This window comes from Melitaea cinxia, chromosome 20, assembly GCF_905220565.1.
Source record: "Melitaea cinxia chromosome 20, ilMelCinx1.1, whole genome shotgun sequence".
Classification (NCBI taxonomy): Eukaryota; Metazoa; Arthropoda; class Insecta; order Lepidoptera; family Nymphalidae; genus Melitaea; species Melitaea cinxia.
Window position 1 is genome coordinate 7,617,763 of NC_059413.1, and position 19,559 is coordinate 7,637,321.

General features: G+C 32.5%; 1 protein-coding gene across 1 annotated transcript in view; it reads right to left on the reverse strand.

The window, feature by feature from the left end:
* LOC123663386 (bicaudal D-related protein homolog) overlaps positions 1-19,559 on the reverse strand; it is a 121,915-nt gene that overhangs the window by 4,652 nt on the left and 97,704 nt on the right. The window contains exons 3-6 of the mRNA XM_045598073.1: positions 15,706-15,861; positions 15,021-15,194; positions 13,100-13,340; positions 3,162-3,382 (exon numbers count right to left, since the gene is read on the reverse strand). Of these exons, the coding sequence (XP_045454029.1) occupies positions 3,162-3,382; positions 13,100-13,340; positions 15,021-15,194; positions 15,706-15,861 (792 nt within the window). The remainder of the gene's footprint in view (positions 1-3,161; positions 3,383-13,099; positions 13,341-15,020; positions 15,195-15,705; positions 15,862-19,559) is intronic.

Below are 19,559 nucleotides of genomic sequence, written 5' to 3' on the forward strand. Positions count from 1 at the left end.
TTACTGTCCCTGGTTTTGACATTAATATGTATTGTTCAGTTCATTGTACGAACAACGAACCGTTTTGAATTTACTTATATTTAGCTGTGCACTTATAGGTCTGTCTGTACGTTCCTGCAAGGATTTTATATTTGTTTATCTTTAGTGTAAGCTTGACTACGAGTTGGCTCATTTGTCATAGCTCCTAGATATTATTCTAGCGGTCGCAGGTTTTGTACATGCTCAAGAAAATGTTATATAATTTATATAAGTATTTGTGAAGGTTAGGGCATTTGTAAAAGTTTTGCATGTGTTCTTTGACATAGGATAATTTTTATACATCGTAAAATTCAGAAAAAGTCTCAGACGTATGACGTACTTTATTGGAACAGCTCCGTAAATTAAGTTTTAATCCTATTCTTACTTAGGAGTTAAACTTTTTTCCAGCAGTGGGACAGCGGAGTGGGGTTCGTTACGAATACCCAAGGTTAAAGTTCACGAAACAAATTTTAACGATGTCCTAAAATGTGTTCATATAATCATTGCACGTGACTAAAGCCGTATGAAAGCTAGTAATTAAGAAGGTAAAATCCTCATACAAAATGTTAAGGTCACATCTATTAGATATAGAACTATAATAAATTTTCCCACGCACTACTATAAGAATATGATCTGGGTTTTTGTTATGTTAGGTAATTAACATACAGATAAGGATAATCTTATTTAAGCTTTTTGTCAAGTGGGCGAACGTGTGGGATATGCCTATATAAGTCGAAGTATATATAGCTAACGATTTTTTTAGTTAATTTTTTGAGAGTTAACTGTTTATTTATATTACTATTATGGTAAGCATTAAATTATTACTAAGTAAAAATAATAAAATTACCCTATTATAAGTTTTGTTTGGTGTATCAAATGCGTATCACATATTGTTAGATACTGTTTATCTTATTTAGTCTTAATTGACAAGTTGATCATGCAATTATTTCAATAAAAACAGCTAAATATCATATAATTCAACACACATCAATATAAAATAAGAACAACAAAGATGTTTCCCATCAAATGATTTGTTATCGGCGTGATATAACAACGGTTGTAATTGTAACCGTTGCTCGTTACAAATCGGTACCGTATGCCATTGTTCACGGCAATTGCCACGGCTATTGGGATACCGTTAGCTGTGCGATTGATACAAATTGATTTTTTTAGCACAATCGATCGATGTGTCGTGTTAGTTCTGTATCACCTTTAAATTAATCAAAATGCTATATAAAATATGTAGCATTTTTGTTAATTATATTTTAATTAGAGCTACTCTGTTTTTCTACAAATTAGGTTAAAGACCAAAAATTATTTTAAGTTAAATTGGTACGTTTTGTTTGCTTGGTGATATTGGTAAGCGGGTTACACTGAAATTAATTAATTTAAAAATAAGCGTTATTAGTGTACAACAGTTCAGCAAATCAAGAATAACTCATGACCGCGTACAAGGATCGAATTGCAAGAATTACAATATAAATGGATTGATCTAAATTGTCTTAGCTCCGTTTACCTCAATCTGTTGTTACATAAACTAGGCATATATATAAATCTAGGCTTATAGTAATTTTATGAGTACTGTAACTTTAAACCAATTAAAATAATATAAGTCTAGTATTTGTGCTTCAAAGGAGCTGGTTGAAGCCTCGAATTTTTTTTTCGCATCTCACAATGAAAGGCACCCAGAATGAAGAAATCCTACGTAAGGAGATACCACTCACCACAAACACAAATACCTCGACAAATATCTGTATGGACTATAGCTAGTTGTTTGTGCAACAACTAGTCGTAATAACTACTACGGAATGTGGGAAATTTTTTATTTTTTCCGCTTCTCACATTTAAAATACCCTAAAAGGACGAAATTATATGCGACGCCGAAAAACACAGAAGAAATATAAAACAATTTACCTCGACAAACATCAAATGGACTGCTAGCTCATAAACAACTCAATATGACCATAACGCTAAACCATTGTCATATTATGAAACAGTATTGTAATCCAATGGAGTATAGATATCATTCGTATGTGTTTGACACACGCTACTCTGCGTCATGCGATAAATAATCCGGTAAGTAAAATCAGTCACGTGGGGGTGAAAGCACGCAGTTATATAAATTAGTTTAGACCAATTTTCACCAACCCGCATCACAGCCAACATACATAGATAATACAAAAGCAAGTGTGTATGACCCATATTAATATCATGAGAAATGTTTGGAATAATCAAACAATTCATGGTCTATGTGTGGTTGGGCGCGTGTCGCGACACATTTGACACAGGATTTCATACAGGGTCTTTGATTGTGAGGCATTAAGTTATTGGTTATGGCATAATTTACTTGCAGTGACCACTACCAATCGTATTATCACCAATATAAGAAGTTGATGTTTTATTTAATTACACGTATATCAATGGGGATAAACCCCTTTTACATATTACATGCATGAGATTTAAAGCCTTACAAATTGCAATGATGTTCGCATTTAACTTAAGCGCGTTGAAATTTGATTTCAGAACAGTAAAGAATTAGACGATCCACTAATGAGTTTGTTCCACTTCTATAATGAAGAATTTGAGCTTAACCGATCACACTGTACCGTTATCAGATGCAATCCGAAGTATGATAGGGAAAGTCATAAGAATAAACCTATCAGACACGAATATTATACAAAAACTTCTTTTGTGTAAGCATCGATAATAATAAAACATTGGCAACATTGCACTAAAACAGCCATAACGTCTCTATAGCTCATTGTTGTGCAATCCTTCTGATGTTATGCAATTACCGTGGCCTTTATCAGGAGCATCACAAACGCATTGCCAATTCTTTCCCCTACCTTCCCTAGGAGCACTGGATACCTTAATCATCTCAAGATATAACACAAACAGCTGTTTCAGATTTTGGCAAGACATTTCCTTCTGAGCCTATCTCAATGCTGCCGAGCTTAGGTAAAGGCTTGTAACGATCTTTTAGTGCTTTTGTAAAATTTTGAAGCCATTAAATTTCTGTTAAAAAAAATATTATAATACCACGTTATTAGTTCAAAGAAGTCAAAAATGGAACTATTTTTTTTTAATTTCTATTTTTATACTTTGCTGCCTTTAACCTGCAATTGTAGAAGTGAATATCTTACCTTAGATGATAGATCAGCTATTATTTCGTTCTTCTCATCGATCTGTCTCTCCCTCTCCAACGCACGTCTCGCGTGCGCCGCGATGGAGTCACGCACACGAGAGCCCTCGAGCGTCGCGTACGCAGCCACAGCGTCTGCGCACGCGGCGGCCAGCGCGCCGCGACGTAAGGTTTCTCCTTCGTCACCGTCCAACGATGACAGCGATAGATCAGAATGTAGACCTGCGATTGAATAAGTTATAATACAAAATATATTTTATTTATGTATACCCAAAAAAGACAGAAACATATAAATAGAAAAACAAAAACAAATAGGTACATAAAACGGTCTTATCGCCAAAAGAAAGATCTTTTCCTGACAATCTTTAACATGGAAAATAAGACGGCGGTAGGTTTTAGTATAGTCTCTTATGTGTCTAGTACGTGAATGGTTCCGTACCATTGTACAATAAAAATAAATATTTGTTTTTTTATTACTACTGAAGGCTTTCCTAGGTTAGGAATGTGTGTTAGGTATTAACATCAACCCCCAGACCACAGCATACTTCTAGATGATCTATACAAAGTTTTCTTACGATCGAATTCGGAACCAATAATGAAGCAGCTAGTAGCTGTAACTATTGCCCTAAATGACTCAACCCTCGTCAAATTACATTAATTGTGGCTAATGCTGGAACTAGGAATTTTGTATTAACCTTGGTTGGTTTCGTTTTCAGCTTCCATTTGGTCAAAATATGCCCGGTAGTCTTTTCACCTGTCAGTCTAATTGGTTTATATTTAGGTTGGTCCTACATTTGGTTATATTGGTTATTCCTACATCTCTTCGAGTTTCGAGATCGTTGTTTTTTTTAGCCTACGTCACGTCTACAGAACGTAACTATCTAATAGTATCAACACTACCTATAGAAGCAAAGTATGTGCCTTTCTTAAGAAGTGTTTGTCTACTAGTCTAAGTAATTTTTTATATATATATATATATATATAAATTTTTGTAAGTCGCCATTCCGTAGTAGTAAGTACAGTAAACATTTATAGTAGGTAAGCATTGTATGTTGTGTGTAGCAGAGATGATACAGAACATAGGACACACTAATCACCTCCGTTGAGTTTTTCAAGCATCAAATTACTATTTTCCGGGAGTTTCCTCGGAAATTACTCAACTTTACCGAAATGTTTAGGCTTTTCCGTCATCAGTCATTTTGATGATGTCAGTCCTTCTTTTAACAAATGGGGATTAACTTAGATAGACTTATGCGATTTCTATTTTTAGCAAGAAATTAAGTTTTTCGTTCGTTCGTTTTTTTTTTTTTGTTTAAGTTTTTCCTATTTTATGAATACAATTTTATAAATTATCAAAAAAAAAATCCAATCACTTTCATTTTACATTTAGGTTCACATTTTACTATATTTAAATAATCCCAACTCCTCAAATGCTTCAGAATTTAATATGCCTATTGTTTTACGTAAAGTTAGCAATTATATATAATAAAATAGTCTCTTCATTGTTTATAAAGTAGATTGATGGATAAAAATTTCAAATAGTTTCAGTTATTATTATAGATAATTAGAGTAAGATGAATTTTCCAAAAAAAGGGAGAACAGATGCGTACAATTTGCGACGAGGTTTAACTGATAGCTCAACTGTGCTCTGTCACTTCTTGTGATATATGAGATACCAAAATGACCTAAATGGTCCACCGCAGCGTCCTTGTATGTATTCCGTTACTGGAGGATGTGGCTTCTCAATATGAAATTCAATATCTAGTGAAAGAGACAATAATTGAAAGTGTGTGGCTTATAAAGCATGTAAATGAAAGTTTTTTTGATACATTTTGTCTTATCTGTGCTTTCTTTGTCATCATTGTGTTCAATAATATTTTTAACTGACTTCCAAAAAAGGAGGAGGTTCTCAATTCGACTGTATTTTTAATAAATAATTTCCACTATTGAAAGCCATTAACCCTAAAGAAGAAGAAGAATAATTAACATCATCTAAAATACTTGGCTACGTATGTAAATGATAAAATAAATTGAGATATCTCACATGAGGTATGATTTTGCGTCTCTTTTGAGAATAAGTAAAAATAAAAGTGTGTGAAGTTATATCTTTTTTCAAAGACATGATCAATTAAAAGTTGGAAACAGTCGGAAACTGGACACCGAATGTCCGGTCAACGGATATATCTGGTGTCTGACGTCTCATATAATTAAATTAAGGAGGTGTCTCAATAAAGGAGTTTTGAAAGAAATTGAATTTAAAAAAGTTTTCATTATAAAATCCTAAAAAATTCTACCAATATTTTAAATACGATATTCCATAAGGGTGGATTCATATTGTATTCCTAAATATGTATAAGTCTAACTCTTGCACACAAAACAACACAAAAAAAAATTTGGTGTTTTAACAGCTAAAGATTGAGATTAATACATAGAAGAATTGCAATGCACGGCTAGTGGTAACAGAAATATAGATAAAAATGTTTACTTCACTCGTGTCATCAAATATTTTCGAAACAAGTAATCATCATTCAGAGCAAATAATGCAATTCAAACGGACGCACTGACGTGCAAATGTACAATATTACGAAATGTTTCACAATGCACATTGCTATTGCCTTTGCTTTAGAAATAAGATTACTTTACATTGCTATTCTTCTATAGGGACTTTTTCGTCAATTTTAATTATGAAGTATGCTCGTTGCATGCTATGTTTATAAGTATAACACGTAAATTTAAGCGTGAATGCAGAAGAATCAAACAATTAAGCATCCATTAAGATATTCAAAAATGTGTACTCTTATTTCTCATATTTGTATGGATAGGAAACTTCTTTACCTATTATTATTATTAACAATTATATTTTATTTTTAACCGACTTCCAATAAAAAGGGAAGGTTCCCAATTCCACACTTTTTTTTATTTATGTATAGCGGACCGATTTTTATGATTTTTGCTTTAATCGAAAGGTGGTGCGTGGTATATGGCCCCATTTAAATTTAGTTCCGATCTAACGCGCATTTACTTTGACTATTTTTCGTCTACTTACGTTGTTACTTTTCTATGTTGTTTAAATCGCTTTATTTTTCGTTTGCGAGGAAACACAATTATTATTATTGATTGGTTTGGTTTTAATTTTATAAACAATTTATTATTTAAAGTGTATGTTTGTTAAGGAGGTTAAGGCGTTATTGCATTTTGCTACACCAAGTAGAATTGAAGCAGTAGGTAATCAAAAATATAGACTAATCTTGTCTCTAAAATTTAAATATAAAACGGAGCAATAGTTGTAAATAATTTTACTTTTAAAAGTAATGACATCACGCAATAAATGAATAAAATGGATTATACACAATTGCGTAAGACTGAAACGTCATTATGGTACTAGCTTGTCTCTAGTGACGAATTCTATTAAAAGAAATTAATTCACTTTTTGTATATTAATGTTTTTTTCTCACGCATGCACGCACAACAGCTATCTATATAAAATTATTCTAAACATTCATACGTCACTTTTTACTAGTTTTAACAAGTTTTACGAGTAAAATGATTGTAAAAAAGTTGATTACGTTAACGAGATGCGCGTTTATTATGAAATATATTATGTACACTTTTCGTATTGTTAAGATTATGTTTGAAACAAGAACCTACTTAAATATTTTACATGGAAACGTAAATAAATATATTAAAACGTTCTTGTTAGAGTCGAGAGAGCTCAATAATTGTTACATAAGAGTACATACATGTATCCAATTTGGTATATATACTAATATTATTCATTACAGCCTATACAGTCCACTGCTGGACATAGGCCTCCACAAGTTTACGCCAAAAATAACGTGAACTCATGTGTTTTGCCCATAGTCACCACGCTGGGCAAGCGGGTTGGTGACCGCAGTACTGGCTTTGTCGCACCGAAGACGCTGCTGCCCGTCTTCGGCCTGTGTATTTCAAAGCCAGCAGTTGGATGGTTATCCCGCCATCGGTCGGCTTCTTAAGTTCCAAGGTGGTTGTGGAACCTTGTTATCCCTTAGTCGCCTCTTACGACACCCACGGGAAGAGAGGGGGTGGCTAAATTCTTTAGTGCCGTAGCCACACAGCACTAATATTATATAGGGGAAAAACTTTACGTACTTTACGTTTATAATCTTCTCAAGTCATTAAAATTTTTTGTTAGAGGCTGTAAACCATCACAACATCACTCAGATTAACGAAAGATTACCCAGATATTATGAAACGTGTGAAACCGTAAATGAACTAGAGAATTAGATTATGTGACTATAACGCGTTCAAAGAATCCGTTTAATAATAATTGACCTGAAGCAGGCTTTTTATATCCCACAGATTAGAAAAGACTATTACTTCCATAAATAGGAAAAAATAGGATGACGGAGAATGCGATGGGAGCGCCACATTGGTCCAATGCAAGCTTGCGCATAATTACTATTATGAACTAGCTGACCCGGCGAACTTCGTATCGCCTAACACAAACTTTATCGTATGGTATTAAAGTTCAAATTGACTTTTAAGTATTATCACAAATCTTTTGTATGCGAGTATAGAAAAGTGTTGTTTTTAGACTTTTTCAGGAAATTTAATTTTTTTTTTTTTGAATTTTTCTCTCCGTAAGAACCATCCTCGTACTTCAAGGAATATTTTAAAAAAAGAATTAGCGAAATCGGTCCAACCGTTCTCGAGTTTTGCGCTTAGCAACACATTCAGCTACTCATTTTTATATTATAGATGTAACGATAATTGTCAGGTATTTATGCCAGAAACAATATATGTAATTATAGTAAAAATCATGATTGACATGCGTATGATATATTAATGTAGAAATAGCCCTCATTTTTGCATCAAGTGATTACGTCATATGATACTAGCATCGTGTACAAAAGATTCACGTTTTCTTGTTACACTCGTACATAGATTTTTTTTCTGTTATTTCAAATTCAGTCGCAGGCGAAATCGTGAGCAGCGTTCGTGATACGTCGTACCAGTCTCCGGTACAGTTATGAAGAAAACAGATCGATGTTTTGTGAAAAATTATGCTTTTCCACACGAAATATGCGACAAAATAAAACTGTAACAAGGTCGCATCTATCGATGTTATATTTCGACACGAATATTCGTACATTTTTCAGTTCTTTGGTACCTATATGTTATTAATTGCTAAAGCTTTAATCTTAATATTATGACGTATGATTCAGCCTATAACTTTTAGCTGCTGGGTATAGGCCTCTTTCTCTGTGTAGGAGAGGGCATTTTGACGTAGTTGCAAGTAAATTTGCATTATAGACAAAATTATCTGTCCCTCGTGAATTCAACCGTCTGTGAGAACCTCGAAATAAAAATTAGTCTATGTTTCATTTTAGATCTTCAGCTTTCTACGTAATACGTACCAAGTTCAAAAGTTTATGCGTGAAAGAGTAACAAACACTTCTCACAAATTTTCGAATCCATAATTTTACTAGGATTACTTATAATATTTTTAAATAGTGATAGCATTGTTGATCCTCATTTCGTACACATAAAATATATTTTGATTGTACAGGGTACCTATAAAGAATAAATTGTTTTAATATGTAAAAACAAATTAAATACATGTAGCTTTAAAATAAACAAACATAAATCACAAAATAATGTTTTTTTATTTACGACTGTAATGCTAATATTTGACTTATGAAATAATAAATAATGTACCTTATTCTTTGTGATACAAAGTTCATGTTTTAATACTGGGAATTTCATTTCTAATATTATACAAAGCCGCACGCGAGTACAGTTAACTAAAAAACTGTTCAAGGTATTTTTTATAGCATATATTTTATATAAAAAAAAGTTAGTCATTTATTGTTTTAAGATATATACAAATATTGACGCATTCATTCTCAAATGACAGATTAATTAATCCCTTAAGGTAAACGTGTGACGGATAAATTGTAATTACAAAATGTAATGTCAAAATAGAAACGGTAATATTTTAATTACTTCAAAACACGAAAAGAGAGTAAATGATTTATAAACAATTATCTGTAAATAAATTTAGTTTTAAGTTTTAAAGAAATTCCTAATACACAAACCTTATTACAGAAATATACACTGAAACCTAAAACATACAGCATTTAAACGGAAGTTGCAGTTGAAAGCCAGTAAATGAATATAATTTTTGTATTTAAGGTTTTTCTGAATACATCAAATAACTATGAGCAATGAATTGCTATTGTGTTTACTAGGAAGTCAGTTTTATCTGTTATTCGGTCAATAACACGATTTTTATTGTATTGTTAACGAGTAATTATTTTACATACCAAACGCTTAATGTATTGTTTCGTTTAAATTTACATTTGTATAGAAGTATATAATTATGTACTTTATTTTGCGAACGTCGCATTTTGGAATTTTTGAAAGATCTTAGGCAATAAAGATCCTATTCATTCATCATCATCATCATTTCAGCCTATTGCAGTCCATTGCTGGACATAGGCCTCCACAAGTTCGCGCCGAAAATTGCGTAAACTCATGTGTCACCACGCTGGGCAGGCGGGTTGGTGACCATCCTATAGTATTTTTAAAAAAATTCATCTAATAAAATGTTAAAAAAATCAGCTTGCATGAAGGACTTTAGCTAAACTCAAACCTAGACAGCATAACAACATACGAAAAATTATAATGCACAGGGGTGCTCTTACAATGACTTTCCTTTTTTTTATAAATTACAAAATTTATAATTAGTTAATTAACCAACCTCAAACTTAACAATTATTTTAAAAAATTTAAAACACCATTATTTTTATTTCATAAATATAGACTATACGAACGTCAATGTTGCATACTAAATATTTTCCCAGCGCTTTTCCCCATAACGATACAATGAGTAACACTAAGTCTATTGTGTGCTGTATGGGGAAGTATTTATTCAGCAAGTCGGTTACTGTAACGATTTTAATGACATTGGGGGCAATGTAACTTAGGTCATTGTCTACTTGAATTAAAGTACGTGTGTTCATTATATTTAGCACAGGCTTTTGAAATACTGTTTAATAATTATTACGGAACAGATTTTAAATATAATAAACGGAAGAGAATAGTAAAGAGTTTTGGAATAACTAATGTACTATTTTTATTGTTTAGATTTTATGAAAGTGTCATAAAAAATTGCACCCATGTGTAAACTAAAATTATAAAAATAGAAAGCTTTTTTGTTTGTTATCGGTAAACGATGATTTTAAATTATTTTTTACCTTCACATTGTAATGGTATTATCTAAAAGTGACTTAGGCTGTAAAACGTCATACTACGATTCATAGTATATACTTTAAAAATACGAAATAATATTAAATAAATGAATTAACTAAATAAAACGGGTTGATTTTAAGATTTTCATTACACGTGTTATTAAAGTGAAGTCCTTCTATTTAACTGCGATATTAGAATCGATATTATAACCTAAATATACTTGAAGCGTTACGGCACTTGCCCTAATTATAAAATAAAATTAATAAAGTTAATTATTAAATAATTATTATTTATAAAATTACCGTCGTGTGTACGTTATAGTCGTGTCAATGACCAGTAGTAGTTTTACAGTAAGTCGGTTATTTATATCCAATTTTCTAATATCTTCTCAACATTTTTTAATAAATTTTAAACATACGTAATATAATGAGCTGTACTTACAACTGTTTCATTTTTTTCACGTGTAATTTCGGCTATGGTATGCCTCCGTTTATCTCTATATATGATCCTAGACGAAAGGACACCAGTTTAATAAAACGTTGTATAACCTAGATTATAGTAAAGCTACAACCTAATTGGAAATGTAGATTTTTTCGACCAGAAATTGCAAGGACGTCAACAGTACCCCCTTTGAAAAATTGTCGATACATCATTAAAGTCAATAGCTCACATGGCGTTCCCTATTAATGTCCATATGTAATATTGTTAGAGTCCTTTATAGAGCCATAGTTTATCGGTTATAACGAAGAACAAATATTTTCTCTTTATAAATATACGAAGCAAATATGGTAAGCATTAACCTTGGTCTTATGTAGGAGTATATGTTTAGCGGTGGAAATTTACAAGTTGTTTCAGTATACTCGTACTAAAATATGTCAGTGTTAAGCGGTTTGACAGATTATAATTGCCTAAGAGCCCGCGAGGGCCAGACCTTCGTCATTTTATAAATGATCTACAATATCTCTCTAATATATAAAATTCTCGTGTCATGGTGTTAAACATTGAACTCCTCCGAAACGGCTCGACCGATTTTAGAAGGAAGGTAGGTCTGAGAATCGGCCAACATCTATTTTTCATACCCCTAAGTTATAAGGGGGTGGGGGAATTAAGCGGGTTAATAGCATATATGGCAAAGAAACGTTTGCAGCTAGTACTCGTATAATATGAAATATCAAGAAAATTAGTAGTCATTACATTCTTTTTAAACATGTTATTATAACGTAGATATATGATAGTTGAAGTGAAACAACGCGTGTTAATAATGTATAATTTATTACGCATCTGAAACTTTGTAACTGAATAAATAATGAAAACAATATTGATCAAACATTCCATCGTCTGAAACTAGTTCATTCTACGCGTAAGTACTAACAAGTATTGATTTGATCGCGTGACTACTTCGAATACGATTATTTAGTCCTTAAGACTATTAGAATAGAGAGAAATGTGGCTTAAACGAGTTTAGTCAGTTTTCATGTCAATAAAATTTAAATTATTAATGCAAAAGGAAATTATAAGTGTCTGTATGGAATGATAAAAATTAGATTCCGTTGCCAAGACAGCATAAAAAGTTCTATTAATGTTTGTTTAAAAAAGGGCAGTAAAGGGAAACTCAGGGATATACAAAACAACGCAGAAAATGAAAATCAGGATAAGTATCTTACTCAAACACGGGGGGTTCCTTCACAGTGCTATGTTTAATAATAGTTTAATCTTAAGATATAAACGCTGTAAAAATATTTTTTTATCCTTAGGTAGTATGGTACCACAAATTTTTACCTTTTTATGGTTTTAGAACGATAGTTAAAATGTGTTTTGTAAAGTGTCAAGTTATTATTGCGGTTGATTATTGCGATTCTTAATTTACAAAGCCCTAATGTTGATAGTCTTAGTACGTATGTCAACGGAGACGTTGACATATTTGAGTGCAACTTTTTTTTTTACCTGATGGTAAGCAATTACTGTAGCTTATAGACGTCTGCGACATCAGAGCTTTGCAAGCGCGTTGCCGACCCTATCCCTAATTTTCCCCAAGATCTCTGGTCACCTTACTCACCAACAGGAACACAACACTGCTAAACAACAAACAGTATTATTAAGATAAGTAAAGTCGAGGTACTACCCCAGTTGGGCTGCTCCATATTTTGAGCAGGAAATTTCCTGCTGTGTCCTGTGTGTAAATATTTACTAATCTGACAAAACTCGTAACCTTATATGGGTGAAACCGCACGCGTCTTAAATACTTGAAAAGAAAATGTCTATAAATAGCGACGCAATTTGATATCGCAATTAAATACGGTTTTATCTGATGTTCCGCTTCATTAGGAGATATTAATTACTTTCCGGTGTGAGACATAGGTACATTTATTTATCTAACATTGCAAAGATGTGCTCGCATCTTTCTTTTGCATGTACATTAGATACTTTCGAGGAGTAAATTTTATATTGGGATTTTTCAAGATATTTAAACGAAACTTATATACGCCAGCTAATATAAATACATTTTTAAGCTTTTATTAGATAATTTATGATATTTTTCTACCAAAGGTTATATAAAAAAAACGCGTCGTTTTAGCTAGCTAAAAACGGTGTCTTTTTTCGCTCTTCTGAAAAGTTTTTAATGTAGTCAAAATTAGTTGATACTTGGTGTTAGATCTTCAACGACAATGTACGAAGTAAACTTGTATTATGATGCATTCTTACCCGAGTCATCATCATGGCCAGTGTTAAGCTGCAAGGCCAACGATCTCAGCTGCTTGAAAACCTGTATTGCTTCACTCCTTAACCAGTTTTCGTCCTCCTCTGGTTCAGCCTCCATCTCTGCGTGTAAGGATCTGGCTGTGTCTGTGACATCAGTGGCATCCACTCCAACGCGCTCGGCGAGGGTATCGTGAGATCTTTGGAGGCGTTCTAACTCTTTGAGTGTATTTTGGTATAGATGTTCCTATGGATGAAAAGGTGAAGGTTAGTTTAAATAACGCATTGCACTGTAGGTATTATATATTTTCATATATGTGTTATAGTTAACTGGATCTTTAAAAAAAATTACCGTGAAAAGTTCAGAATTTTGGAAAATAGAAAAATAGGCCTTTATGAGTGTGTAGAAAGTATGTATATTTTGTATATGTGTATAAGTATGAATATTGTATTAATACTATAATATATATATATATATATATATATATATATATATATAATGTATAATATTGTAATATATAACTACGTTTAGTACTGTAAATTGATTTAATTATGCGTAATAAACTTGCGTTGTTGATTGCACACTATTGCCGACATATTTTTCATATATTACTTATATTAAAGGTTGCCTGGAAGAGATCCCTATAAGCGATAAGGCCGCCTTTGCATACATTACTTGTTTTTGTATGTAATCGTTCTAAAATGTATCTTTATTTTGTGTATGCAATAAAGTTTAATAAATAAATAAAAAATAAAGTACTCTTCGAAAAGCAAGTTTTTTTTTCTGTAATGTTAAAAATAATCAATTAGTACTTCTTCTGTTTATTTATGCAAAATATAAATAAAAATGAATTTATTTTCTTATTTCACTCAAACCACATCAGTGAGAACGTTGTTTAAATATCAACTGGGTCATCGCACCTTTCCTCGCAGTGATCAAATCGGTCCATAATTTAAGTAAACGTAGATTTGAATCAGTTGCTCGTTACGGACAATAAATCGCTGGATAACAGACGAAGAACAAAACTAAAAATACAAACTAGCACAGAACACAAAGCATACAAGTAAAGTTAAGTTTGGCGCAATAAATGTTTCATAATATTATATTTTATACTTGTGATAATCAATAAAATTTTGAGTTATTCTGCCTTAATATTTTATATTTTATAATAAATTCAAGCCATTATACTTTGATCCACATATGAAGATGATCTATGACTCGGATATTTTAAAGTAGTATAGTTTCGTTTCAGCGCTACAGTAAAATGTTAGTAAAATGTCGACAAAAGTAAAGTTTGTTTTTTAATAAAACTAAAAACAAAACCCTCAAGCCGAATCCTTAAACTGAAAATATGTTATATTTTATTATTTGCAGTTAGAAATTCAAAATCAGACTTAGTTTATAGACTACAATTGTTTTAATAATGAAAGCGAAAAGCACAAACAATTAAAACAATGATTCAACTAAAAACTTCCTACTTAATTTACTGTCTTTTCCGTTCTGTAATTCTATTGTATGTATATTATCCATAGTGACACTTTTTGTAATAATTAGTAAAGGATATTTAATGATATTTAATGAATAAATTAAAACTTCTAAGTTTCTTCAAAGACTAATTCTAATAAAATCATTCCCCGATATTTTGGGTTTCAGAGCGTAGATACTTTACAAATAATCATAACATTTATTTTGGGTATTTAAAATGTAAGCTTTAATATTTTTTTAACAACGTTTACCAAGCTTTTTAGTTGACATGTAGAAGATTGGGTTGTCTGGAAGAAATGGCTAATTAGCCACAAGTCCGCCCATTGTACTTCACTGTCTGTAACTATCTTTATGCTTTGTTTGTAATATATTTGTGGTGTACAATAAATATGGTAGAAAATAAATAAAAAATAAATAAGATTCAAATTAAAATAATTATACCTGTTCTTTTAATTGTCTCTCAAGCGCCGCAATTCTGTCATTCGCTTCCTCAAGTTGTTGCTGCAGACCTTCCTTATCACGGTGCGAAGTTGTCAGGCGCCTCTCAAGATCAGCTCTCTTGTCGCTCATCAAGGCCAACTCCGATTTAAGGGATTCAAGACTTTGAACATGGTCCTAGAAGTAAATGAGACGTATTTAACACATAACTAATGATTGTGTAGAACACTGTTATCAATATAAGTGATTATCTTTAAAATACTATGATTTAATATTTTCAAGTAGATTCTAAGGCGTTTAAAAACCTCATCAAAAATAGGATGATGATCTATAAATACATCCTTTTAGTATTTTCATTTACTGTAACTTAGATTTATTAATATATACATATAAAGATGAGTTCATATTTCTTTTAGTCATACCATACCTAGCACACATCCTCTTTCATCCATCTTTTTTAACGTTTATTAGAAACGTTGTAAAAGGTTCTTATGGAATGAAAAGCTAAGAAAATTGCGCTAATGCGTAGTTTGAAAATTTTTACGACTATTTCAACTTCTGTCTGGTGAGTTACCTACTTATATATCTATCAATTGTATATTTAATAGCTTGTTGTATGCATATAAATGTTATGAAATTATTATTGATTTTCAAATATTATATCTCTACTAATTTAATTTCTTGTTACCTGTAAACTAGTTTTTCTGATCGTGCACTGGTCCTTCAACGCTTCAAGTTGTGCCAGCAGCTGTGCCTCCGTCGCTGAAGACTCTTTTAACTGATTGGTGAGACGGGAGTTCTGTGCTGTTAGTTCCGCTATCAAACTAGCTTTTTCTTCATCTCGCTGTAACAATAATAACACTAGGTAAATTCTATCTATTCGATCTAAAAGGTGACGATAAGTGATTTCTGAAGACTGACGCTCTATAGCACAGGGGCATTATATTATTATATTATTCATATATTTTTTAACAAATAAAAATATAGTAAGAATTAAACTTAATATTGAGGTTAAGAGAAGTTCCTAGTCCAAAAAAGTCGGACAGGCAGATCTGTTTTTCTAGAACCTTTCTAAAATTACATTCATTTCTTATTGAAATCAACAACAATGACGTTAATTTTTGTTGTTATGATTGTCATCAGAATAGAGCAGAAGCGCGCAATAATTACGCTTCAGCCTGTAATATCCCACTACTGGGCATAGGCCTCCTTCCCCATGTAGGAGAAGGATCAGAGCTTAATCCACCACGCTGCTCCAATGCGGGGTGGCGGATATATTCCCTACTATGAGTAACGATCGCTATCAGGTGTACATGATAACAACCGGGACCGACGGCTTAACGTGCTCTCGGAGGCACGGTGGGGAGACCCACAAGGACTGCACAAACACCCAGACCACGGCAAACACCTGTATGGTCAATACAAATGTTTGTCATGTGCGGGGATCGAACCCGCAACCGCCAGCGCAACGAGTACAATCCATGGCTGTAACCGTTGCGCCAACGCGGCGTCTAGACGGCAATAATTAGACCTTCGTTTATTTGTTAAACCTGAAAGTTTCTCTACGGGTAAAAACGGTCCCCTAATATGTAGTTCGGATCACCATGAGTTACAGGCTACAGGTAACAAAGGGGTATAAAATTGCGTAACACACGATTAAATGAGATATTTATAAAAGAGAACGGCATTCATCCCCAATATACTCTGATCCTAATTTATGATACAATCTATAAAAAATCATTTATCAATACCGCAGCGATTTTGAAATAAAGTATAGTTGCTTCAGCAGACAAAAGTTGTTTTAATTAATTAATTTATAGAATAAATATTCATAGCAATATGTTTTGTGAATGACGATAGCAATTTAAAATGTGTTAATCGAATTGATGTTGCGAAAGAAGATTAGAATATACATTTATAAATGTTTCATTCTATGAATAGATTTTGCTGTTAATACAAATTTCAATGTTATAAAACAACTGTTTGAATATTTTCGTTTTCAATTAACGAAATAACATAGCGTGTTACATCATCTTCAATAAGTGATAAGTGATTTTGAAAGTTTTAAAAAATCTTAATTCGAATATTCTCAATAGAATATGACTGTTCATTGAATAATTTCATGTTTGTATACTATAAGTAACTTAACTATTAAATTAATGAAATTTTGTGTGAAATTCTTACTGAAACGGATTTGGAATTAGGTTGATAACCTTTATATTGATTTTCTTTTGTTTTATTGGACTTAATTTCTTTATGAACCGCTTTAGTGTGCTGGTTATTGTTCTGCAAAGTGTAATGGCGGTACTTTGTACAGTCTTTGTTATGTTTTTTAGTGTTTATCTATTATATAAATGTATTAAGGAGGAACTATGTTAAGCATTTAGTTTTTACTCGCATTTCTTAGGCTCAAATGTACACAATAAATTGTCGCTAAAGAACGGACTCAGTCATTTTAATTAAATTCGGACTAAGTTGTTCTAATTTAAATTAAAAGGTTTATTGTTTTCATTTCATTTTTTTAAAGACAAGACTTGACTAAATACTCAGTGTTCGGAACGAATGGCTAACGACAGTCGTCGGCGTGACGAATCCGAAATAAAACTGTCCGTAGCAGTGACGAAATTTATATTTTCAATGAATATCCGAAGGTCGTGGGTTATCGACAATTGAATTTTGAAATTCATACTTCATTTTAATCTGAATATTTTCATATATTTATATTCAATAGACGAATAATATTAAACTAAATGAGACCCACGATTGCAAGAATATTGATACCTGTAATATTTGGTGTCTTGGTGTTAAATATCGGCCATGATGTACGATATTTTTATTTGTAGCTATGCCAAAATAGAAGTAGTTGAATAGACACAAGTAGTGTATAAAACTGAACTTAAACTTCTGCCCCTGCCTACGTACATTGCAGTGACTGTAATCGTTACGACTTAATTAGTAGTGAAAAAAAAAAAAAACAAGTGACAATATAGGTACTGGGGTCTCTATGTTTTTTGTTCGGAACTTTTGAATTAACGTAACTAGGTGTAATTAAAGTATTTTAATGAATTAAAATGTATGCTCTATAGATGGTGAGGAGGTGTCCAAATAATGCACCGTAATATATATATATAAAAGAGAAAGGTCACTGACCCACTCTTCACGAGAACTCAAAAACTGCTGAATGGTCAGGATGGACAAAGATGAAATTTAGCAGGGAGGTAGATTATAATTAGTAGACGTCCGCTAAGAACGGATTTTGCGATATTCCACCTCTAAGGGGGTTTAATTGGGGTTGATAGTTTGTATGAAACATATACAGCAGGGTCGGTTTAAAGCAAAATAATCGCGTTGCAACTCTATGTGTTCAAGAAACATTTAAATTGATCACTTATAAGTAGTACAAAAAAAATATTTTATAGAATATCTAACCTTTACGTAACTAGGATAATTTATTACTAGGATATTTTATTTATCCCTGTCGTCACGGAGTATATTTACGTAGAACCATATTTAAAACTAAATTGCATGCAATATTTTAAACATATTTACACTACAATACTATATTATTACTACATTATTTCATACCACATTTATGACGAATTCAACGAACCATTTTGTTGAACGCGACGCGCGCTTCACGCGGACTTGGTCGCGGGCAACAGTTAGTGTATTATAAAACAAAGTTCCCAAAAGTGTATGTGATCGATTCCCTCAAACTCTACTGAACGGTTTACGGTTTCACCAGTGAAGAGAGGGCTTCAAGAGGAGGGTTTACGGAACGGCTAAGCCGATTTTGATGAGAGTTTCACTGGAACTCTGCCGGGAAAACTTTGTGACACACTTATTTCAACGCGGGCGAAGCCGCGGGCACAGCTAGTCTATATATATTTTTAGCTACCAGTATACTTTGAAGTGATTAGGAAACATTATTTTTTCTATATACTCGAGTCTCATCGTCGACCGTGGCAGCTTCCTTACCTTCCTGTTTAGCACAAAAACATGTAATTTGTGAGTGTTTCCGGTTAACGCTTGTCAAGCGATGGAGGCAATGGCAATTACTGGGATTAGCCAAGGAAATGTGTGGTTGAGTGACGGGAAGGAGACGAGGTGGTCACGGTATGGTAACATTAAAAGTATGATTTATGGACAAGATTTGAAGTCAGTTTTTTTTTATACATTGGATAAGGGTTTATCTCACCACAACTATTGATAATTCTAAACGATGTACTTAGGTATTGTGATGGGAATTGGAACGTTATTCTGGATTTTTAACTATAGCTGTAAAATCGTACAGTTGTTTCTTATTTATATAATATATATAGGTAGCAGAACTATTAAAGCGACACGCATTCTCCCTTACGATTGTGATAAAACGATTAATTCAGCCTGTAATTTCGTGCTGGCTGGCCGGCAAAGGCCTCTTAATCCATGTAGAAGTAGGGTTAGAGCTTTATTCACAACGCTGTTCCCCTGCAATTTGGTAGATATTTTCCCTATAACAAATTTTCTTATTGCGTAATATTCAAAGTAAAACACTATGTT